Raw genomic sequence first — 25,691 nt, forward strand, 5'->3', positions numbered from 1 at the left:
AATCGGACAAATTTGGAGCATCAATTTGTATCTAACATGAATTGGTTACATTGTGTACAAGGGTTCTGCAAAAGCCGTATTTCCACGATACTAAATTTTGTGAGATTCATGTGTAACACATCAATTTCGTCCGATGCAGATGTACTGTTCAATGCAATTCAAAGAATTATGATATCGTTTTTCTTTGTTGAGTTACAGAGTTTTAAACTTGATAGTTTTGTTTTCTGAAAACGTTCGATTTTTGCCAATTTTTAATAAAGAATTGACAACCTAAATGAAAAATTCGAAACAGTCACTAAAATTAAGGTTTTTCTTTTAAATGCAACAAACCTTGTCAAGTTTGGTGCAGTGGTTGTCGACAAAAACGACTTCTCCTTCTACATGTATTTAGCTTGAGCACCCGAGCTAAAGCTTCCTTTTAAAGGGAAGCTGAAAAGTCTGTCGAATTCAATAAGACGCTCATATACGGATGCGGGAACCTTATAAACCATGCACGTAAAATGTGGGCGTGATATTTCACTTAGGAACGACGTAATCCCCGGTTAAAATTGCGGTGTCGCTCTGCCCCCCTGTCGAGCTCCGCGCGCTGCTGCTGACGCTGACGATGCGAGCGGAGACCGGAAACCGCGCAGTAGTGACGTCAGCACTGGTGTTCCGCTCCTTCGCAGTCTCCGCGACTGTGCCTGACCGCGCTTGTTTCTGCGTGCGTGCAGTCATAATCTGCCTTGCTTGAGCCTGCATTCCTTTGTTTGTGTGTATGTAGAGTGGTAGTTGACGTGCGCAGCATCAATTGAAGTGGTGGGCCGATCATGCCGGCGTTCTGTGCAGCCTACAGTTGCATGAACACCAGCGGCCGTGACCATGTTCGATTACTCCCCACAAGACAAGAAGCTTGCAGCTAAGTGGGAGGCTGCTGTGAATTGAAAGAATTTCAAGCGCTCAAGAACAACAGTGCTGTGCTCTAACCACTTCCGTGACGACGATTGCTACCAGAGTTTATCAATAAGGCGTGAATGAGTGAGAGTACGACTTTCTGCTAGCAGGCTTTCTAAACGCAACGCGAAAAGGTCGGGGCAACAAACGCACAAAGGTGGGACGGGTGCGGGCGGACGGATGGTAACTGTTCTTGGAAGACCTTATGAATACACGAACTCGTCCAAACCTCGATTTTGATTTATTGCTAGCTCCTTCGTGTTAGCACGCTGAACGGAAGGTACATGTTCATCTCCCACCCTTGACGCAGGTTTGGTCGCAAACCGCCATTAATTTTCTATTCGCACGTGTGTTGTGAAACAGCCAACATGCAGCTACCATAATGCAGTGCAAGTGTAAAGTTTTCATGTGTTTGAAAGCCGGCGCACGCCAGGACGCTGTGCTCCCCCTCGCGCACAGAGAGAAAGCGGCTGCCTCACGTAGCCGACGGAATATTTCATTTTGAAGCAGTTTAAAGCAGGCCAATATGAATTTTGGTGGGATAATGGAATATGGCAGTGCACTTTGAAACCACGACGAAACAGAATAAGCCATCAAGAGCACTGTACTACAACTGTTCTAAGCTGAATTTTGAAGCATATTACTTCGATAATGAAACCATCTAGTGCATGCAAATTTTGGTAATATGCCTGTAGATTTTTAATTAGTGATCTTTTCGGTGCCCGTGGCTGTGTTTTTGGTTGTCGCTCTAATTGCCACGTAAATTTCCTCTCTTGTAATCGGTCTGTCCATGTCGGGGTTCTCTGTCCCCAGATACTCCCCGTCGTAGCCTTTGGGATTGTCTTTGCCGTAGCATTTTACACGCACTGCCTCCAGTAGTTCCTCGTTGGAGCCTTCATGCTGGTGGAGCAGTTTTTGGATTGCTTTGCCGCTTTCTGTTTTCGTTTTAGTTGGGTTCAGGAGGGCTTTTAATATGCACCACGTCTTGGCTGTGCTGAGCGTGCTGTTCAGTGAGCTGCAGAACTGCTGCCACCCTTGCCTGGCCAGCTGTGTTGTGGACTCTTCTGCCTTCTTTGTGATCTCTGCTATCTTCTTCTTGAGTTTCCTGTTTAGCTTCTGTCTTTTCCAGCGTTTTGTGAGCCCGCGTCTAGCCTCCCATAGCCCGAGTAGCCGCCGGTCCACCAAAAACCCAGCCGCAGGCACCGACAAGATCAGAAACTCACTAATACGCAACCTCAGCGACGAGGCGATAGATCAGTTCACAGCATACCTCAACACACTGTGGGCAGAGGGCACGATACCGAAGGAGTGGAAGCACGCTGTCGTGGTGATGATACCTAAACCCGGCAAAAAGCTTCAGATTGAAAACCTGAGGCCCATCTCCCTCACCTCGTGCCTCGGCAAACTCTACGAAAGAATAGTCACCAGAAGAATCCAACACCACCTGGAGGACAAGGAGCTATACCCGCACAGCATGTTTGGCTTCCAGGCGAACCTGTCAACACAAGACGTCCTGCTACAGATAAAAGAAATCATAAACACGTCACCCAGAGCAGGCGAAAACGTTATCATGGCCCTAGATATCAAAGGGGCCTTCGACAACATTAGCCATGAAGCCATCATGGAAGGACTGAACAACACCAACTGCGGCAAGAGAATCCACGACTACGTGAGGGCTTTACCGACCACACGCACGGCAACGGTAAGATTGGGGGATCTGCGAAGTGATGTCTTTACCACCCCACGCAAAGGCTCGCCGCAGGGCTCCGTGATCTCACCAATACTCTTCAACATCGCAATGATCGGACTGGCTCGAAGACTCAGAAAGATTGATGGCATCCAGCATGCAATATATGCTGACGACATCATGGTCTGGGTCAATCGAGGCTCCCTAGGACAGAAGCAAGAAAAACTGCAGGAAGCGGCCAAGTGCATGGAAGAATATGTCAGAGAAAGGGGCCTGGCGTGCTCCACCGAAAAATCAGAAATCCTGAGAGTGTGAAGAAACCCCCCCCAAGGAAGAACTAATAGTAAAACTAGAGGGACAAAACATACCTGAAAGGAGCATGATACGCATCCTAGGCATGTGGATTCAAGGAAGCAAGAAATGCAGCCACACAATAAGCTTACTCAAAAAATCGACAGAACAAGTAAGCCGAATGATAACGAGGGTATCTCAAAGAAGCGGAATGAGAGAAGGAGACACAATCAAGCTGGTCAGAAGCCTGGTGGTCAGCAGAGTCACGTACTCGCTCCCGTACCACATGACCAAGCACGAAAAAGAACAGACGGAAACGCTACTAAGGAAAGCGTATAAGACGGCGTTACGTCTGCCAAGAAACACGGCCAACGATAAACAGTTACAGATGGGCCTAAGCAACACCTTGGAAGAACTCGCGGAAGCGCAGCTCAATGCACAGATCGCCAGGCTCCAGCAGACTGCCACCGGCCGCAAGCTCCTAAAAAGAATAGGGCATAACACAGACGGAATAGAGAATCGGGCAGCTAGGATCCCAGACGGCGTTAGCCAGACACTGGAGATTAGCCCCCTACAGAGAAACATGGACACGAATCTCCACGCCGCCAGAAGGCAGGCCCGAGCAGATAACGTGGAACGAAACCTAGCCACACTAGAAAACACAGTACACACAGACGCGGCCGTATACCCATGGGACCGCAACACTAGAATGTTTAGAGATGCGGCAGCAGTGGTAAACCACACAGGAGAGCCAATTAGCTGCGCGACCCTGAGAAACTGCACGGTAACGGAGGGGGAAGAGCAGCGGCTGAAGGTTACCGCAGGAACAAATCTCTGATAATTCTAACAGACTCCAAAGCAACATGCAGGAACTACATACAAGGCAGAGTTAGTAGAGTTTTAGAATTGGGGGCGCAAGGCTCTGGGTCCCCAAGCCGCGTTGCGTCGGTTGCTCTTGGGTTTAGATGAGCAGCAGAGTTTGAGGATTGGGTCGAACGCAGACAGCATTGGGTTGAGCGCTCGGGGCGCTGCAGTGTGGAAAATAGAAAGGTGCTTGAAAGAAAAAAAAATGAACCTCTTTTCTTACAAGTGAAAACAAACAGAATGCATTTTTGAGCAAAAAGAACGAACAATAAAATGTAAGAAACTGTGTTAGTACCGGTTAGCATTACGAATTAAGTGTGCGATTCTAAGTCAAGCAAAGCCAATCGAAGCCAAGTGCTCTTAGTTGGTGTTTTCTTGTGACGCGCTGCGAAAAAACTGCGAGTTCACCCGCGTGAAATGGCGAAAATCAGTCGAAGTAAATAAAGTTTGCTCTGCGACCATCTGCTGTACGCCATCACTGTCACCCGCGAGGGCGGCCCAAGACGGCTTGGGGGCCCACACTAGTTTTCGATTCTTGGGTCTTGGGTTAACACGAACGCAAGAACCCAAGACTCGCTTGGGTTCTGCGCATGCGCACTTGTGGCGCGCAATCTTCTTAGGTCCCCAAGCCGCTTGGGCCCTGAATTCTAAAACTATCTAGTAAGGAAGCAATGAGAATCCTCCTCGAAACAGAGCCTCCTAACACAAACATAAAACATAGGAACTTCTGGATACCGGCACACACCGGGATAGATAGAGGGCAACTCAAGGGTCGACAGCCTAGTTCGCGAACTCACGCACCGAGCAGGGCAGTCGGAAACCCTAGAGGCCCCCTTAACGGTGGAGCCAACGTATGCAGAAATACTTAACCACTACAGAGGAAGGAGACTCAAATACCCCCCACCCCACACATCGCTCACACAACACAAGGCAGTCAGCTGGCGAAGACTGCAAGCAGGTACGTTCTTCAACCTGCACACGCTACACAAAATGTTCCCTACCCAGTACAGGGATACATGTTCGTGGTGCGGGGCAACCCCTACGTTATACCATATCACGTGGAAATGCAAGCGTAATTTCGCATTCCATAAAGTAAATAACCCAAGTGCGGAACAATGGGAGGGTCTGCTCACCAGCAGCGAGCTCGCAGCCCAACGGGCAATTGTGCAGCACGCCTGCGAGGCAGCAAGACTCAGCGGTGCCCTGGAATAGGGGCACCGACCTTGCGGAGCGGCCGGGACTCGAGACATGAAGACACCAGCCCACCGCCAATCTCTCTGAGATATAGAGCCATAAAGTTTTTCCATTCCATTCCATTAATTAGTGATAGCAATAGCAAAAACATGCATTCTGCAATAGTGAGCCTGAAATTTCGAAAATTAGCCCAAGACATTTTATCTTTACTGTCTCGATAATGTGGGTTAAGTGCCTGGAAATGCGCTTCACCAACAGACGTACGGTGAAGACAGAGTTATGACCTACTGTAGTTTATTATTTCAATAGCAATCCGCCTTCTGCAACGGCGAACTGCGCAGCGCCCTATAGGCTGAGGACCGAAGCAATTTGGCAGGCGCACAGCCGGACTCGACTCTCCCCTCCGAGTGAGTGGAGTCAGGCCGTGGCAGTGGAATAGCGCTCCAGCCATTTCTCTTAGACTCTTACAGACCGCAGGTATCTGTGTCTTGCCGTTCTACACGAAGTAGTTTATACCCACGTATATCGCGCCAATGGCTGCCCGTCCTGCAGGCAGACCTCCACTCTAGCACACATGCTCTGGGAGTGCAGGTCGAGATACTCCAAGTTCACAGCAAGGAGGAGTGGGACTCGCTTCTGTGTAGCCACGCTCCAGACAAGCAAATCCTGGCTGTCCGGCGTGCTCGTGACCAGGCCGGTGGGCTAGACCTACCAGTCTTGATGTGGGACTAGCCGCGTGCACGACGAGTTCGCGTCCTCGCCGGACCTCCAATTAAGTTTTTTCACTCACTTGTCAGCCTCGCCATTCTCGCTACAGCGTGCACGGAACACCTTTTGAATATTATTGCCATCGAAATTTGGCGCGATGCCAAAGTCGTGTGTCATTTATGGCTGCACCTCCCGTAACCATCCCAGCAGGGCAATGCGGATTTTCCAATTTCTGTCGATAAAACACGATCGACAGCACCATGAAGCCTGGATTAGGGCTATGATGAGGCAAGATGCCCAAGGGCATACATGGCAGCCATCAGCAACACCTAGACTGTGCGGGAAGCACTTTGTAACAGGTATGTATTGGCATATGCAGTTTACCTCTCTGTTTTTTGTCATTACTGACTCATACGAATAATCTTGACAAAGACGCAAATGTATGTTTGAGCTAGCGAAACAATTTCCGAGCTCGTGCGACCTGGTTGAATGAAACGCGAAGTGGTTTTTTCTTTCTTTCTTTTTTTTTTTTTGCTATCGTCTTTGTGCGTCCACCGCTAGAACGACGTCATTTCACAACTTCACACCGTGCACACTTGCAGCTTTAGAAACGCTCAGCGAATGTTCATGATGTCAGCGTAGTTATCTGTCAAAGCCAAGCTCACCTGCACTGCCGGGCTGATGTGGGAAACAGCGTGCACTGTGAGAGTAGCAGATAGTGCTAGTTAGCAATCGTTCCTAGTTGCCGTTTCTTCATTCTTGTCGGCACTAAGTAATATTTACTTGCAGAAGGCTTTTATGTTCGTTTAGCGAATCAGGATGCAGTATGGTAAGTACTAAGGCTCATTTTCCTGTGCAGCGTCTTCTGGAGTCGAGTGGCGTGTCTTATTGTTTAACTGACATTTCAGGGGCTCCTTCACTGTCGCCCAGACATCTGGACTTCATACCGACACTGTCTGTGTGCACGGACCAGCTCAAAAAAAGGATGCAGTCGACTGCTATGTTCGTACCGTGGCGCTTTCTAAAAGGAAGACAGGCGCCCCACAAACAGGAGGTATCACCGATTTTGGGCATTCTGATCAATTTTTGGCATCCTTGTAGATGTACACACACTTTATGTGGGTAAATAATGCGTGCAAATCGGCCTTCTGTTGGCCTCCCCACTGCCTGTGTATATACGTACGCCTAGAACCATGGCACACAATAAAGCAAGACATGCAGTGGTGAAACGTGATATTTGCCTTAAGAACTACACCTCATGACCTATTCGAGTCATGCGTTTTTATGCGTACTCATGCTGTTTTATTACTTATTCACCTTATGCCCCAGGCGCAATGGTTTCAGGTCAAGGAGGAGCTTGTAAAGCGTTGACGAAGCTCGTTCAGCCATTTGTCACGCAAGAAACCTCCCGGTACAAAGCATTCACCAGCGGGCTCCATGGCTAGCAGACGCTGACAAAATATGACAGCGCATACACATTGTTTCGGTCTTGTCTCACACGTTGCTTGTTTGGTTGCGAGTCTCGCTTGGGGCGGCTGTCGCAGCACGCAGCGGCGCCTGCCAAATTGTTTCTCGTGGCCACCGCACGACGGCGCCGAAATGCATCGCAAAAGGCATATTATATGGACACTCCAGGCGCATTTATCCCGGGGCCATCAGCATCGCCGTGATGTTCCGTGTAAAGGCCAAAGGTGATAACATTGTCACCGTAAGCTGCATGTGCGAGTCAAAGCATGTGAGGGTGAGCCGATGATGGCGGCTCCATCTAGCGCGAGCAAGGGAGGAAAGCAAGCACAAAGCGTGCCATCTTCCGTCGTGCGCAAGGCACCAGGGGGGGTCTACACCGGCGGCGGTTGCATAAGGCGCGGCCCATCTTGAAAGCGATCTGCGATGGGGACAGAGTACATGCGCCGTGTGGCAATAGCTTCGTGCGAGCTGTTTTCGCCGTTTAGTTCGTGTTTAAGCGAGAAGCAGCACAAAAGTCAATTCGCCCACTACTGCTGCTGCAGTTCCTCACTCCAGCGTTTTGACAGCGAGTGCGCGTGGTGATCGAGTGAGACGTGTTCACGTTTGCTTGTGCACGTGCGACACCATGCTTGTTAATTCAGTGAGTTAGCGAACAATTACAAGTTTATAGGACTGATAAAACTACTATCCCCATTTCGTATAGCTGTCTGCTAATTTGCTGTCGCAATTGATAGTAGTATATCTTTTTTAAAGCAATTTTACATAATAGACCAGGGCGATTCCAATTGCAAGCACCTAATGCTTAACTTTGTCATAAGGTAAAACCATTCCGATCTGTTTTCATTCTAGATCCGCCATTAGCCCTTCGTGATAGGTCAAAATTGATCAGGCCTCGCCCATACAGGTATAAAAACAGATTGGAATAGTTTTAAGTTATACAGGCCCTAGGAACAGAGATGCCTTTGCCCGTTGAACCCGCTGCAGTGCGCACCTCCCTAATATCTAGTTCGTTCGAAGCACCCTCAGCCTACTTTTTTCAGTTCATGTGCCTCAGCTAGGGAGCACCGCACCGCTCGGCCCACTCAACCGTATTCTAAAACACTCTAAATACAGCCGGAGTGGCCACGCACGTGCCAGCCACTTGCCGGAAGGGCTGAAAAGTCCAGTGTTATAAGCGCGAGAATTACGAGAAACTGTGCTGGAAGTGCCGTCACGGGGTGTGCAGATTCAAATGTGAACGGCAGCACTCTTTTTCCTAAAACGAATCAACTCGCTGTTCGCTGCGCCTGCAAGAGTACACATGCTGAAGCCATTCTGGCACAGCATGGCGCAATTTCGGTCAATTTTCTGTCTCAGTCCCAATCACAGTCTGTCATTCCAAATCCGCCATTAGCCCTCCGTGAAAGGGCAGAACGGTCAGAGCCCACCCATATCCTCCACCTTGTGGTGTTCCACAGAATTGAACAGTCAAACACGATAGCTGTAGAAGGTAGCAATATGGGCTAGGCCCAAACTAGTTTGATCAATCATGGAGGGTTTGGCAGATTTGGAATAAAAACAGATTGGAATAGTTTTAAAGGGTCCCTGAAACGGTTCAGACAAATTTTGTAGGTGCATCGGATACAGCTACAGTAAAACATTCACACCACAATTTAAAGGGCAGCTCCAGCACTTTTTCGCGGTCAACAAATTTAAATAAAATTTGCTGAGTGTGTTCTGCATGCTTACCTAATTATTTGAAGACATCAGGCTTAGGAGTTGCACATATTTTTTACAAATGAATTTCGTTCATTCGCTCTAAACACCTGCCTTGCCTGCTCCTCACAGGGTTCATGCTGGTGTATATGACAAAAATTCAAGAGTTTTTAAGGACTTTCAAGGTCCTGTGTGTGGACTTTCAAGGACCACACACAGGGCCATAATTATACATGTGTGTATAATTATGGAAGACGTACTGTGTCCTGTGACAATTGCCCCTTCCCACGCTTGTTAAGCTTCACTGCAATACTTCACGTAGGCTTCACCGCGTAACATTGCTGTGCAGAGGCGCAGCTGCCTTTCGGGAACCCGCATTATGCAACGCGCCATGCTTTCTAAGCTTCGAAGCCATACACCAGGATTACAGATGCGGAGTTGGTGCGATTACTGACAGCAGCGAATTCTTTCAATGAAAAACACGGCACCGAACGGCAAGAACCTTAATAGCGAACGTCGAAGCAGCGAAGCCTAGTGTTGCCGCGGTGGTAGCTACGGCTGCCAGCGAATTGGCGTGCGAGGGCGCTGGTTAATTTGAGGCGGCGAGATAATCAAAACGGTGGTGATGGCTTTGATTTATGCCATTTGGGACCTGCAGTTGCGGCAAAAACTCAGAAAAATCAGACAGCGAAGGGTTCTTGCGTCTGAAATTACAGACGTTCTTATACATCGACTCTATGGGACGCGTGGTGGATCCTCAAAGCCGTCAGCGCTATCGGGCATTCCACAAAAATCGGGCATCCGGAAAATCGGTTGTTGACTGTACAAGGCAACTCCTCCAGTCAACGACACGGAGTCAAAGACAATTCGTAACGAGTCCTCGCTTTTACTCGAGCCAGCAGTAGGTCGCGACTTTCGTTCCTTTTCAATAAAATGACAGCCAATTTTCCCTGATTGAAGCACAAATTCCCTGAGTTTTACCAGACCATTCAAAATGCCTGAGAATTCCCATTTTTTTAAACAAAATCGCAGCGGGAATTCAGGAGGGTTGAAATTTGTTCGAATACAATCACTGGAAGTTTATTAAAAATAAAAATTCAGGAAATTCAAGGATTTTCAAGGATCTCCGGAAATTCCAGGACTTTCAAGGCCTTGAAAACGATCTTTTGAAATTCAAGGGTTTTCAAGGGTTTCAAGGACCCGCACGAACCCTGTCCTCAGCTACTGGTCACATTGCGTTATGCCAAAAAAGGAGGTATACGCAGAGAATGCTGCGAATTAATGGCAGGGACAGGGCCGAGGAGTGAGCTAGTATTTGGTTTGAGAAGTTGTTGTCGCAAAACGTTACGTTGTGTGGACAGGCCAGATATAAGGCAAGTAGTGTTGCGTTGTTAGCTGCACAAACTTCAGCCCTCACCATCCGTACACAGTTTGAGCCGATGGCGATCTCGTTCAGCCGAGTTTAAGCGTTTCAGAGTCGCTGAATTTATGGATCTACTGCTAGCGGATCTGAGCGACTGACCTGAAGCTAAGTAAGCCATTAGGATGAAGAAAACTGCTTCTGTAGTTCAGGTTTGACCATACGGATTTGAAATAAACCATTGCTCATTTCGTACAGTGCACACACAAAAAGCTATAAGCGATGACACAGCGCACTATTAACATCTTTACGTTGCCGTTCTTGAAAGTGGCCAGTCGCACTTAGCACTTACCGGCACTTCCTTAAATTAAACAAGACTACGTACATTGGTGTATTTTCATGTAATGTTATGTTGACTCATTATGTAGCTTTTGAGGTCCACTGTTTGCCTCCTATACCAAATAGGCAGCAAGCGGAGGACCCTTCAATACAGCAGCGCGAACAACCACCTCGTTCAGCTGCCAATGGTGTCAATACCGGCATCGGTGTTTCCGCGAGAAAACTGCGTGTTCTCTAAATGACTGATCATACATGCAATGTCCTAATCTATGTCTACTTCATGGAACACACTAATTGTGTGCATGAAAAAAATATGAACAATGATAAGTAGACAGCATAACAATGCTCCCACACTACGGTGTCCCATTCGCTGTCTTCGGATGTGCATGGTTGCTCATATCAATGGAACACATTGTGATGCAGAGGTGCTTAAAGGCACAAAATCTGCGCGTTTTGCTGTGTTATGACATTAATTGATGTCACTGATGAGCGGCTAGCATTATATCTCAAGCGAACGACGAGCAGTCGCTGTACCTGCCGATGTAAACAAATGCACAGGTCGGTGCTTTGGACTGTCTGCGGCATTGTTGCGGGACACAAATGCAGAAAGTCATGCTTCACATCTTACAGTGAGCATGCAAAGTGCTTCCCCGAGAAAGGGTAAAACACGTAAAATAGCAAGTAGCATCTATAATATCAGTTGTTAGGACTACCCTTGGTCTTCATGTTGCAGCGCGATATGTTGTGCATAGGTGCTGGCTCTCGTGGTAGCAGGTCAAATCCCAATTTGTCTATTGAATTCTTCGGAATCATAACTGTCATTGTTTGACAAATCCGAAGATGCAGCTGACATTGTGACCCGAAGGTCAGGTACGCTCACGAATCAGCTGAGCATCTGCTCTTTGCCAATTTCGTTCGCCCCGCGAGCGAGACCGGCATGTCTTGCGCGCCTTTCCCACTATGTGCCTCTCGTGACATCACACAAAGAGGTTCACTAGGCTGCTTGTTCAGTTTCAGTTTCGTATTTGCGCTTTTTTGCTCATATAAATTATTTTCGTATTTGCGAAAAAATTCTATCAGACGCGTGACAGGGGTGGGGGTGTTCTCGGGAACCAAAAAATTTACTTACCGTTGCATGGTCAAAAAAAGCCAGAGTTGCCCTTTAAGTGAAATGTTTCATATAGCTACGGGAAACTGCAAGTTACCCTCCTCTCTAGCTATGCTTTTCTTCCTCAATTTACTCGCCGAGCTAAGTTCTGCCTTCACCGACTCTGTGTCACGAGGTGACGGCATGTCGTCTACTGGTGTCATGGAGCCAGCATGCGAAGCCCCTCCGATTTCTTTGCTAGCCACCTGGCAGTCAATCCTCAGCAAGAGCTGTCCAAGCAGCGTGCATTACGAGCCGTTTGCGTAATGAACCCACAGCTTGAGTAGTTGCACCGGTTGAGGGAAGATATGGGTTTGGACCCATACAGCAATACACTTTTTCACAATCCTGAGCTCCACATTGACGACGGAAGCCAACAATTCACCACCACCCTTGATGATGACAATAACCACCGGTAAGCGTAAATATGGAAACTGATCTTTGCTATTCGATATGTGGTAGTGTGGTAGTAATCCTCCAGTGTAAAGTGATAGCCACGAACGCACAGATGCTGCACCAATCAGATACCGACAGCCTGATGCGCTACAGCCACTCCACTCATCAGTTGCCTTGTAGAGGGACACAGATATCACAGCTTGACATGTCACCAATTGCTAAATTTGCAGCCCACAACACAAAAAGGGCGATTCATGGTGCTTTCAAAAGAATGCTCGAGACCAACACTGACCAGGCAGCTCACGTCGGCAAGAAGTGTATTCAAGTGGACGACACTTGCTGTGTGCCAGAAATGCTTGAGTGTAGTGATAAATTGTCGTCATGTTTTCTCTTTCTGTTACTTTTTTTAGAGAGACAAATTAATTTGGAAAGATTATCAATGACACAACGTGGGTAGCCAATCGAAGAGCTCACCTGAACGACGTCACACTCCCCCGCCATTTAGCAGGGGACAAGGCGATTGAAAACTCAGGGGAGCCGCCGCTGGGATCAGTAGCGATGCACATGTTTAAAACCTTATAATTAAGTACTTTATGCGGAGCGCTTAAATGTGCCACTTAATGATCAGAAGGGCCTACCCTAACGACTCAGTACGTTTGTACAAAATCATTTCAGGGTCCCTTTAAGTTATCCGAGCCAAGGCCACACTCGCAGATGCCTAATGTGGCACGTGACTGGTTAATCAACCAATGCAGAAGACGCAATGCCACCACTGGAAATGTTCTGTGCGGCAACAAAGGAAGAGAAGAAAGAGGAGGAGGGGTTTGTCATGTGATTCGACTCTGCTCCTCAGCTTCAGTATGGGGGAAGACAAGGAAGGAACGACACTTGTGGACACTAGTCGAGGCAAAGGGAGAGAATGTCTCTTTACATTGACCCTCGCCTCCTGGTGGCATGGTAACAGGATTTCTTTTAGCTCGTCCAACATGAACTGATTTGGAAAATTATTTTGGTAAAACGCTCCCAAGTTGGCATAATGGGGCCTGGTGATGAGGGGCCCTTGAAAACCTACTTTCATTTCCCTTATTATTTCTACCATTTCAATTAAAGGGACCCTGAAACAATTTTGACGATTTTATACAAACGTACCAAGTTGTTAGAGTAGGTCCTTCTGATCATTAATTGACGCATCTAAGTGCTCCGCGTAAAGCGTGTAATTTATTATAAGGTTTTAAAAATGCACATTGCTGCCGATTGCAGCACACTGCGCGGCGGAATTTTAAGCCGCCCCTACCCTATGACGCGAATACCCATATAACGTCAGTGGGGCGAGCTATCCGATTGGCTGACCAGGGCGCGTGATCGATAATTTTTCCAACTTTATGGTGAACAAATGATGTTTGTAATAGTCGGAATGTTAGTTAATTTGTTTCTATAGAAAGAAAGTAACAAAAAGAATGCACAAGAACAATTTTTCATTACACTTAAGCACTTCCAGCACACAGCAAGTGTTGTCTGCTTGTGTTACAACGTGCTCCGTCTTTGACGAGAGCTCCGCCATCAGTGTTGGGCTGTCTTTGTTGCGTTGTGGACGGCAAACATAGTGGCTGGCAATATGTCAAGCTGCGACATCGTGTCCCTCTGCAAGCCAGTAGACGAGCGGACTGGCTGCAGCGCATCGGGCTGCCGCTATCCGATCGGCGCCAGGATTTGCGCGATTGCGGCGGTCACTTTACACCGGAAGATTACGAACGCAATAGCGTTTCGCGAGCCCGGTATTAAGGTAAACGCAACCGCAAAGGGGACAGGGCCTGGCCGTGAACTCTTGCACGTCGTTTCATGGGATGAACAGAAGCGCAAATGTGAATGGTCTGCACGGTGCATCCACCTGGTGGCATAGAGCTCAACCAGACACAGTAGCAGTGACAAAATGCATTCCTTGCTGCTGGTGTAAATTTTTTGCAGGAGTGTAATCGTTAACACATTGTTTTTGTAAATGTTTAAATTGTTTTACACTCGGTTAGAGCAATATTAGCTTTTTCTTTAGCTGGTTAAGCTCTTCGCCAACAGGTGGCTGTACCGTGGAGACCGATCAGGCAGCTCACATACGTCTACGCTAAAGTTCCTTCGTCAGCTTCAGTTTATGCTTCCACCGTTCTGTCGAAACATTCCGCTAGTGTGTGGTTACCAGAATACCAGACACGTTCGGCGCTGCGACGGAATGCTTGCAACGCATGCTGCTTCGATAGCTCTCGCTTGGGGTCAACAGCCAAGCAGCTAGCGGAGAGGTCTCACGGGGGCTGGGGTGGGCTCCAAAACAACCAGAAGTGGACGATGCGACGTCGCATCGTGACGCAGACCCAGTGAAGGCGGAGCTTAGCCCCGATCGCTCGGCGAACGAGTTGAGGAGGAAAAGCATGGCTAGGGAGGAGGGTAACTTGTAATCGCTTTTAGCTCCATTATTACGTAACGCTTCACTTAAATTGTGGTGCGAATGTTCTACTTAAGCTGTACCCTACGCGTCTACAAAATTTGTCCAGACCATTTCAGGGGCCCTTTAGACATAATGGTTAATTTCAACTATGCTTTCACTGTTTTTACTAGCTGTCCACTTATTCTTCTCTCTGGCTCATTCATGATACGACTGACATTTAAGAAAAGAAATTTACCAATCGAGCTTAACAGTCCTCTTTGGTGTGCCTAGCCCTGCCACACCTTCTTGAGAAAGGTGTATAATATGAGTGGTACTTAAGGCCATCACCTTACAACCAAACACAAAACAAGAAGTTTAAAGCGTCACCTTTTATTCACTCTTTATGGTTGAAGCTTGGGCGAGCTGGTTATAGTTCATAATGGCGGTACTGCGTAGCGCGTGAATGTAGGAAAAACAACAGAGCAGAGTATAAAGTGCTCTTTACTCTTCTCTGTCGTTTTCCCTACATTCGTGTGCTACGCAATACCACCGTTAAGAAATAATTTTTAGCTCGTTTTTCAGTTTGTGTTAGTACCAAGATTTTATTTAAGTGCATAGTGTGACCTGCTTTAAAGGCACTTCTTTACGTTTTCAATGCTTATATTACTGAAAGCAGGTACTACCACATGAAATAGACAAGCACAGCAAACAATGTCATCATAAAAACCTTCTGTGGGTCACCTGGTAACCACAGAATGACAGGCCGAGGAACAGAATGCATTACACTCGTGCCTGTAGAAACTATAGCCTCTTATTGGTGGTCAAACAAGAGACGTCTCAGGCTGGAGCCAAGGACTTGTGTGTGGGGCAACATCAACATTGCCCTGAGGAAGACAAGTCCCCTTGTCCAGCCTGAGACATCTCTGGTTTGACCACTGCTGCTAAACACCATCTTCCTGTTATAACTATTTGGATACCCATTTGGGGCACTCTTATCAAGACGCCTGACAAAGGATATGGTCAACATGCCTGACAAGAAAAGCACGAAGCTTCAAGAAGGCTCCGCTAATGAGCAGCTTGCCTGAACCTGCCAGATGCTACAGTGAGCACTGGGTAGTTGCTAGTTACAACAGTAAAGAAGTTACCAAAACTTAATGTTGGGCAGGTTCGTATACATTCATATTTTATAACATGGAAGATGGTCTAAAAGCAACAGAGATGTTAAACCCAGTGGTTCTTAGAAGCCAATGTGAAGAACTTGACATTTAGGTACTCACAAATGCTGCTAAAGGTAGTGTGTGCGGGGCGATGCATGATGCTATAGGCGCCCAGAAGCAGTTAAGGTATAAATTCTAGCTCTCGCAGTATTTCAGGAGAGATATGAAGCAATGCGGCCACATTAACTGCCAAACGATAGTGCACTACTGAATTGTTTCTATCTTCATATTACTCTTCGATATAGCGGCAGTTATGCAAATAACGCTGTTTACTGCACATTAGGATGACCCCCCCAATACCCACAGGCTTTGAATAAAGAATGCAAGAACAGTTTTGCGAAAACACATATTTATGTTTTCAGTGATTTGATCAATTTATGGTAGGCTGTATAGCAGTTCCAAGCTGCGTCAAATTTTGGCGCGAGCGCTACGAATTCACTGCACTTGCCGGTTTGCTCAACCTTGATACCAGATAGCAACACTCTAGGCAATCGTTTACATGCAATAAAGCAACCAGCCTCACAAAGAGTCAGCAAAACGAAGGGATGTCGTTCTGAAACCGAAATCAAGCCTGCTAAACGCTACAATTAGAATACAAAGAAAAAATCTTGAAACCACGTTCCCAGCTTGAGGAGCTGGAAAGACGCGCGCTCCAATGATATAGCACGCAAGCAAACGCGTGCGTCAGACAAAGCAAGAAACGAGGAATCAGACAATAGTTGCTAGTTCTCTGGCTCACAGCTACAATTGACCCAAAGAACTGCTTAAAAGAAAATTATTCATTCGGGCGAGGTTCCGCCATTACAAAAAATCTGCAGATCGTGTAAACGTTCACAGACGCAGCATTACCTTGGAGGACCTCTTGGCGGAAAACCATCGGTACCTCGGTTGCGATGCATAAAACCGCCCTTCACACCGTCGTTTGGGCCGTCACTATCGGACATTTCAAAACTGTTGTCGCCCATCAGCAAATACTCTATACAACCAGTACAAAGAACCGGTAGAAAACCACAACCGACGCGGGCCGGGAGTATTAGGAGTATAGAAGGCCAAGACAAAATCCGAAGCTTTCTTATTTGCAGGTGAAGATGGCGCAAGACGTAAGAGTGTTTTAAACAAAACTCCAAACTTCATCTTATGTAAAAACAATAAATAATTTTCAAAATTCATGTACTGTCTTTATTATAATCAAAAGTGTAAGTGACCTGGTTTTTTTTTTAATTTAAAAAGTTAGCGGTTATTGTTGCTTTCTTTTTACTCAAATCAGCAACAATGTCACATTTTATAATCCAAATTATGCACGATAACATTTTACACTTATTTTTCTGGTTTGTCAAGCAAAAAAACTGCGAATTGCCTTTGTTTTTGTCCGTCATGGCGGCCATGACGTATTTCTGGCGTTACTCCATGGCATGGAGGACCGTGCTCCATGGCCTGTGAATGGCCTCTTCTATTACCCTGCAGACCGTCCCATACCATATACGAGACTTTCATTTTAGGTAATATTTGAGGCATAGAGTTTCTCACTATAACAGTAGTGAGAAACTCTATGGTTTGTGGGATCGCCAGTAGTTTTTGCGCAAGCTATTAGCCCCGAGAACGAACTACAGGGGTGCTGCGAGCCAAACTCTATGCCGCGAGCGCCGCGAGCGTGACATCAGGGCCCGGACTCGCGCCTGTCGTCTGCTACAGTTCGGGCGGTGTCCGGGCGCTTTCTGCAGTATTTTCATTTGTTCGCCCTCGTTTTCTTTGGTTGTATACGTATGGCGGTCGTCTCAATTATATATTTACGACGTTTTCATTCGCGAAAATTTATTCAAAGAGTTTAATTCTTAGACGACAATGCAGCTCTCAAAGGCAACGCTACAGTGCCAGCCGAAGGAGCGCAGACCAGCCCATTGCGGGTTTTTCATGCGCGGATCGACAACCGCAAAAACACAGCCCATAAAAATCCAGCTATGATATCATACATGCCGCAGTGCAAAAAGTATGTCACACATGATGGCTATATATGACTCCTACAACAGTTACCTTGATTTTAATCCTCTGAAACAGGTTTGCTCACGACGAGTGCTTCATGGTGTAATATCGAATTTTTTGCATTTCTTCACAGAAACGCTCGGCAGTAACATGAGGACATAACTAACACTGCAGTTTAGATTCTACGAGCACCACTTGCTTCTTTAAAGGGAAGCTGAAGCGGTTTTCAATTTCCATGAATTGCTGGGGTTGGGAAGAACAGACCTATTCATTTACGGTTCTGAATTTTTTTTCTTTGTTTTGTTAATATAAGGGGCAGAAATAGCTTTCTAAAACCCCCCGCGGACACGCCCCCGTCGCTTCCCGGAGCGCCGGGTGAGGTGGTTGCCAGAGGAGAGAACCGGCGAGAGTGACGTCACTCGCGGGGACCGTACTGCCGGACCGGCGTGCTGGCATGTGCTGGCATGTTTCTTCCCGTCCTGCGCTTTACTGAACGACGCTACGAGAGATATGCCGCCGCTGACGTTTGTTTTCTTTTGCGATTTTCGTGAACTGTGCTTCCTTTCTGTGCTGCGTGAGTGCCTACAGCCAAGGGCGCCTAACCTGCCCTCGTTCTGTGCACATTCGGCTGTGCGAACACAGGCGGCCGAGACGATGTGGTGTTTCACATGTTCCCGAAGGACAAGAAACTTGCAGCGTAGTGGGTCCGTGCGGTGAGGAGAGATAATTTCGTGCCGACGAAATCAACTGTGCTGTGCTCGGAGCATTTCCGCGACAGTGGTTATCATCGGAGCTTGACAACGATGCGGGCAATCGGTATTCCAATTAAATCGGCGCGACTGAAGCCCGGCGTTGTTCCGTCTATATTCTCCCACAAGACAAACACCTCGCCACCTCCAAGAGCGGCCTTCGCCAAGAAAGGGTGAGGTAAGGGTTTTAATATGCACACGGGCAATGTTTTAAACAGATGATCACCTGAGTGTCGAACAAATGGCCTTACAGCGGCCTTTGACGAAGCGAGGTGGAGGCACAGCCGGGAATATGCACATGCGTGCAAACAGCTTGCCGTTTTCATCCTGTTTTTCCCCTCCGCTGTGTCACGGAACACTGTACTACGGCTGTTTGTTCGGTGCTGTTTTGATACGGTGAAATAACTGACCGGGGGTACGCTTGTGCATTACGTGATATTTGCTATTCGTCCTACCACGCGGTGCCCGCAGGTTTAGCTGTTCAACATTCGTGTTCAAATCGCACGACATGAGGCGTTACGGTAATATTTTCATGCTCGTGATACAGTAGTTGAACTCGGCGTGTAAAAATTTCGTTCCGTAGATTTCGCACTCACAGCTTGCTACCAGCAGCGAAATGCTGCAAAAACAAGCGTCGGCACAGCCGCGCCCGTGGCAAGGCGAACGGGCTCAAATAATGAAGTAACGTTGTGAGGTATTGAACTTGTCAGCGTTCGACGTCGTCTAGGCCAATACAGGCATCGCTGCTGCACAAAAAATGTTTTCTTGCCTTTGTACCTAGAGAACTAGCTATGTATCAGGCATGACAAAATTATTTGAAAGTAATTATATTACATTACTCATTACTTTCTTATTACAATCATCGATTTGAATTACATTACCGATTACCGCTTTCAAAAATGGTATTACTTTACGATTGCTTCCAAAAAGTTTTCATGCATACAAGAAGCAAAAAGCAAAGTTTATAGGGACGCCAACCTTTCTTCAAGGTAACATACACTTGCCAACATTTCATGCCCTCCCCCCCATGTTCCTCCACGACACCTCACGACACTACCAACGTTCTGGCACCGTACACAACCTACTGGTGCATATTTAACGCAATTAATAAATTACTTCAGCCATGAAATTACAGACACCAAATAATTCACATTGCTAAATCACTAGACAACTAATCCATCACATAAATTACTGAAAAGGTATTTCAATTACTGGAAATAATCCAACTGGTGTCATGTTTGCTGATATACATGATATGCTGAAATTCATGACATCCATGCCTTGCACTCTTTCAGGTTCTAGCAGAGCACCTAGAGAACCGAGCCCCTGATGAACCTGTTCCACTACCATCACCAATCGAAGAGTTTGAAGCAGCCAGTGTGACATAGGCAGATAATGTTGAAGAGTTTCAAGTAGCCAAACGCGGCACTTATGTTCGCGATCGTGTATCAACACGCAAAAAACCACGGAACTTTAGACAAGCAGCGGCAAGGTGCTTGACACCGCTTAATTGCACCCATGTTTACAATCTAATGAGAAGTTAGTGCTTCGGCATTCTTCCAGCAGCAAGTTCCCAGTGACACTTTAGCGCATTTTTTCTCCCGTCATTGGAACGTGCAGCTACATGAAAAAAAAAAAAAAACATACGTACCAGCTAAGATTTCCAACGCGCGAGAAGGTGCACACATCGCTCTCACTGTTGGCACACTCAACATCGTCGTTGCCGCCATCGTTTTCCGTATCGGCTGTCGGTTCGAACTTGTACGGCGGAAACACAAGCTGTCCGAGACAGCGAGAACGTTCCATAATGCTTACAACTCAGCCATAGAATAAAGAACAACTTTGACTCAGCTATGAAGCCAGAACAGAACAGCGTGCTACGCTTTGAAACGGCGGCGCCGACCGGCGACGGCCGCGAATGACGTCACAGCGGCCCCGACCAATCACGGGCAACAGCGGCGTTCGCGCGATGCCCTGAGGCGCTGGTGCGCGTTTCCTTGGAAAAACAGCCGCTTGCGTTTGTTTCCGCCCTTTTTGAACCAGATATTCGTGTTCAGGGGACTCAAAACTGTAGAATGCCGCAGAGAACTCATTTTTTTTTTCGAAAAGTGTTTCAGCTTCCCTTTAACTGGTTCTCAAAATCAGGCGGCTCTCCACATGTTTATTTTAAGTGGTGCTTTGAAGTAAAGCTAATGAAGGCTTACAGCTATCTGCAGAATACGAGAAGTGTACCAATATATATACCCTTTTCCATGCTACACGTTCAACTCCTTTGAGGAATATACATGACGAATCTGTTTGGCGAGCTGACACAGGCTGCTCGGCCCAAATTTTTTTAGTGAACTATGCCTTTTAGACCGCATGGCTGCAGCCTGAAAGAAGCCGAATCGTCAGTCATTCGTAGTATGGGACATATTGAAGGTATCATAATTCCCCGGTGGGAGGTCAAAAATCAAGGGAAATATGTAAGGCTTGTGGTGCTTTCTTTATGAAGGTTTGTGCGGTTTTCTTTTATGTACCGACCAAGTGAATAGTTCTCGGTTTGTATAATTATACAACGCTCGATCGAGACATGATGAGGCAGAAGCTGCTTGAATTTTCCTTTTCTAGGCGATCTAAGCTGCGCTGTAGTACCTCGATAATACTTTAGGCATTCCAATTGTCGCTGTAAAAAATGCTTCATGGTTTCAATTCGAAGTTATAGTGAACTGATGGGTTCCGCGAACAATGCGTGCCTCGCCATACCAACAGTCCGTTGGTACTGTTGCGTGAGGGGTGTGCAATATTGTCGATAAAGGCTACTGAGGGCCACCATGAAACATTTCATCGCTTGCAATTGATTGGCTCTCGACCTTAACCACGAAACTTTTCTCTCAGGTGATTGCTACTATGGTATTTGTGAATTAACTATGTAAATACTCTACACGACGCGCCGTCGTGTTCGCAGGCATGATCAATTCGTTTTTGGAGGGCTGTTTCAGACAGGTGTGACAGTAGCAGCAAACTTCTTCGTAAGAAATGCGCGGCTAACTCTTTCTTTTACGCCTTAATAAAGTGCCCACATTTGACTATGAACAACTCACCTGAGTAATAGGAATCATGATGACAGCTTCGCTGGGCAGTGTCTTTCTAACACGGATATCACATGTTGACGCCAATTACCAAGATTTTTCTCCATGCAAGATGCAACGTCTTTCATAGCTAAATACTACGCGAATGTTAAGTGTTTAGCGAACATCATACACAACTTCGCGTGTAGAATTTGCAGACATTCCTTTTATGCAAAATTTATGGACAGACACGGCGAATATATATGCATCGTAAAATCAGTAGACCCCTTCAACGCTACATAGCTTGCGATATCCAAGCCGCAAATTTTCCCGACTCACGCGCTTTTGAAGAAGAAACTGTGGTTCAGGCATGGCAGCAGAAAGAAGCCGACATATCCTTCTATAAGTACGGCTCGAGCCACCCATACCTGAAGCAGACACGAAGGGAACGAGCGCGCGCGGCAGTCGAGCGAGCAGGAGCGAGCGGCGTCCTGGCCGTGACGTCACTCGCGAGAGGGCGCCACTCCAAATTCTCGCCGCTAATGGGCTCGAGAGAGAAAATCTAGGGGCTTTTGCTTTTTGAATATATGACTCTGCCTAGACACATAAGGAGGAGGTTTCTTACTGCGTGTTGTATATAGTGTTTCTCCCCCAGACATGCCGGCCATAGAGTTCTTAAATAAGTATGAAACTCTATGATGGCGGCATTGCGGAGTGCGGTCGAGTTTGTTTACGCTCCGCCGCTGGTTGCCCGCGCGGTGAGGCAGGGCACGGACGCCCCATTTGGTGATCGCTATGTCTGAAGGGGCAATGTTCTGACTTGTGTTGTATAAATCGCGGGTCGCTTTTTTCGTCGCGACGGTAGCTTGGACTTTTACAAGCACTGCTCTAGAGGGCACCGTAGAATAAAGAACGAGGGCACATGTAACCGGCAAACGGAGGCCTCAGCCTCAGGGTACAGTGGCTGTACCTGAGGGTTTGGGATGGGGGCTGGGTGGATGGATGTTATGAGGGTCCCCTTTGGAACGGGGCGGTGGGTTGCGCCACCAAGCTCTTGCTACTATGCTGCTTAATATCCTACCTAAGTTAACCAATGAAAAAAGAAAAAAAGAACACTATGAGCTACCACGTCCAAATTTTCTGCTCCCATATGGCGAACTGTGCTTTTGTACGTCTCCGTCTTTTGTCGTTTCCCTACTTTTCTTCCACCAATCCTCCAATCGCCTCTTACTAATGTCTACTGCGGACCTGTTTGCTTTACCACTGCTCCCGCTGAACCCAAGGGCTTCAAGGAGGCCAGTGGTGCCTAAATCGACCGCTGGGTAGACTTCTTCACATTCTAATAAAATATGCTTCGTCGTTTCCCTATAGCTTTACCGCAGCAAGCACATGCTTCTTCTTCCTTCTTATATCTCGCTTTATAGATGCGTGTTCTAAGGCATCCCGATCTCGCTTCGAAAAGTAATGAGCCTCCCTTTGAGTTATCATAAATGGTTTCTTTCCTGATTTCGTTTTTTCCTCTTAAGTAGTTACTCATGGCAGGTTTCTTTTCCATTGCCGCCACCCATGAGATTAATTCAGCCTCTCTGACTTTCCGCTTCACCTTCTTTGTTGCTGTGTTGCCCACCCCACAGGCCGCATACTTGCTGGTAAGCTTCCTAGTTCTTTTCCTCCACTGTGAATCAATGTTTTGCCTGTACAGATACCTGAACACTCTCCCAGCCCATTTACTTTCTTCCATATTCCTCAGCCGTTCTTCATGCGAGGAGTTACGGAGTCGCCATCTGTCGGAAGCGCCTCCTTTGCGTAGTATGAGGGATCACGCGGCGCGCTCCTCATATGTTTCGCTTATGGCGCTCAATAATAAAACCACGCGGCAGCCCTCCTGAACATTTATGTAGGTATTCTCAAAACGAGGGAAGTTTTTGACTGTCGATATAATAATCTTGGGCAAACTGAAAGCACAGAATCGTTTACAGACGATATCTCTACGGAATACGTACAGTGAACGCCACTGCGCGCGGTCGCCGCGATGGAGTCTCCCAAACCGGCTTCTTGCGTGAAAGGTAGGCAAACGCTGAGAGTAAACTATGTGAAATATGTCCTTATAGTGAGCTATCTGTATAAACAAATGGGGCATAACAGAATGAAGCCTCAATGCAGCGATCGCACGGGTTCGCAACGACCGACTGCGCGTCTGCATGCATGTCCACGCACAATATATTGCTTTCGCTGTGAGCTCATTTTCGCACCGTGTTGTGAGCTTTAGGCCGCAGCATATGATCATTTGACAGCACACCAGCAACCATTGTTGCATGGACGCTATTAGAACTACATGTTCAAAAATAATTTCGTTAGACTTCGACGCCTACGGCGACTGTGATGTGCCGTCGCGACGATTCAATCTTTTTTATTGCGAAAGCAATACTGCTCGCACTGTCGGCCCATCGGTGGTCGTGGCGCCAGGCCCCGCACACTCTCAAGTTCAACAAATGGCCACAGAGGGCGAAAAATCAATCGAGGCGCGTTTCAGCGTAAGCGCGCAAGTGGAGCTACTGTAATTTGGTCGAATAGTTTAATTTGTGCTTTCTCTGCTAGGGGCGCTGAACATGCTGAATTTTGTAATTCACACAAACCATTGACATGAACAATCGAGGTGTCTAAGGATGCTTTTTTGCCTCAGGCAAATAGGCAGTTGATTTTCTTTTAATTTAATTGTTGAAGCTGCTTTTTAGTCATAGCGTCAGGGTTTTTGTGCTCGATTAACCACCGACAGCCTATTGGTATCGATGTGTTTCCTGGCCGTTGGCGTTCGAATACTACGGCGGTAAAACATTTTCGAAAGCATGCTGGTTTCGTCTGCGAGTCATTACATAGTCTTGCTGTAAGAAGGTCTACTCTTGGCAAAGAATAGTGCTTCATTTTGTTTAGGCGTTGACTATCATAATGAATGCGGCGGAGGTTGAGGGAGTACGCTTGAAGGTACGTTTTTATGCCGTTGATCTCCATAACACCGTAAGTACGCAAACCGATGTCGCAGAACACCCGATGCATCATTGTGTGTTCTCCGTCATCGTTTGTTTGCTGTATGCCTGCTAATTCTTCATTTCTTCAAGTGTTGTATCCTCATTTTGTCCTTGTTCTCTTGTGCTTCACTTACAGTATGTCGTTCCGCCAGCTGTAATGCGCATTTGCAAAACCAATACGTTTGATAAGACGCAGTGGTTATCATAATTTCACTACACGTGTATTAAGCTCGCACATATGGTTCAGATACAGATACCTGTATGCGAACTTTCACGACGTTGATGCGGAGATTAGGATAATTATGACACCCGTAAGGAAAAGGCAGCTGACGGCCGTATAAGCTGTTGCGTTCTTTCCGCCAAACTACCCGGCCTGGTAGTGCTGTAAAGATGCTGTATAAAAGTGACACGCGGTGACAGGGAAATTATTATACTTAGCAGCCGACCGCACGTTTTGTAGCTTAGGTCTTCTTTCTTGTGCGTTTGTGCTACCCTTATTAATGAGCCATCTCTTGACTATGTTCTTGACTATGTAACCGCGTTTGTGTGAATGCGGAGACGTGTGCTTTTTGTTGTACTTGTAAAATGCAAATAAAATATTTTCAGGCTTACTCAATCTTTGGTGTCGTGTGCATTTATTCCAGTCGAGGCCATCGTGCCATCTGGAAACCGCATTCTGTCAGTAGCCCTACACGAAATGCAACAGCTGGAGCGCGGCGGCACTACTCGGGATGCCCTTAAAAGTCAGTTCAGAGTGTGCCTTAACTCGATATGACTCAGCGCTACATGTATTCTGCTGCGCCTCGATCGTGCTCCCGCCAGTTTGGTTGCTGTGTGGCAAACGTAGCGCCTACATAAATATGTAGGCGCTACGTTTGCTACACAGCAACTAAACTGGCGGGAGCACGATCGAGGCGCAGCAGCCAGAAACCCAGTAAAGCCACAGAACACCTGGTAAAGCGTGTGCGAACCTGGTGAAGCGTGTGCAAAACCCCGTTTCCGTTTCCTGTTGTACAGCGCCACCTGTGGTCACATACTTTAGTTCACGACGCCACCGCTACGCTTATTTCCGTAGCACTGTGGAAGGTACAGTTTCCCTTCTCTAAATTTGTAAAGGTGTTTTGTGGTGGCGCCTCCTTACACAGCTGCGCGTCACGTGACCGTGTGACGTCACG

General features: G+C 47.1%; 1 protein-coding gene across 3 annotated transcripts in view; it reads right to left on the reverse strand.

Annotated features, from left to right (window-relative positions):
* Positions 1-25,332, reverse strand: part of LOC126545442 (transcription elongation regulator 1) — a 354,732-nt gene extending 329,400 nt beyond the window's left edge. For 2 of the 3 annotated variants that reach the window (XM_050193319.3, XM_050193318.3), the window contains exon 1: positions 16,561-16,754. In XM_050193319.3, coding sequence (XP_050049276.1) covers positions 16,561-16,676 — 116 coding nt within the window. In that variant the 5' untranslated portion in view covers positions 16,677-16,754. Of the gene's footprint in view, positions 1-16,560; positions 16,755-25,128 lie in introns of those variants that run through there. The other variant, XM_055061241.2, reaches the window with a different exon arrangement.
* Positions 25,333-25,691: the final 359 nt, after the last annotated feature.

Source organism: Dermacentor andersoni, chromosome 1 (assembly GCF_023375885.2).
Source record: "Dermacentor andersoni chromosome 1, qqDerAnde1_hic_scaffold, whole genome shotgun sequence".
Classification (NCBI taxonomy): domain Eukaryota; kingdom Metazoa; phylum Arthropoda; class Arachnida; order Ixodida; family Ixodidae; genus Dermacentor; species Dermacentor andersoni.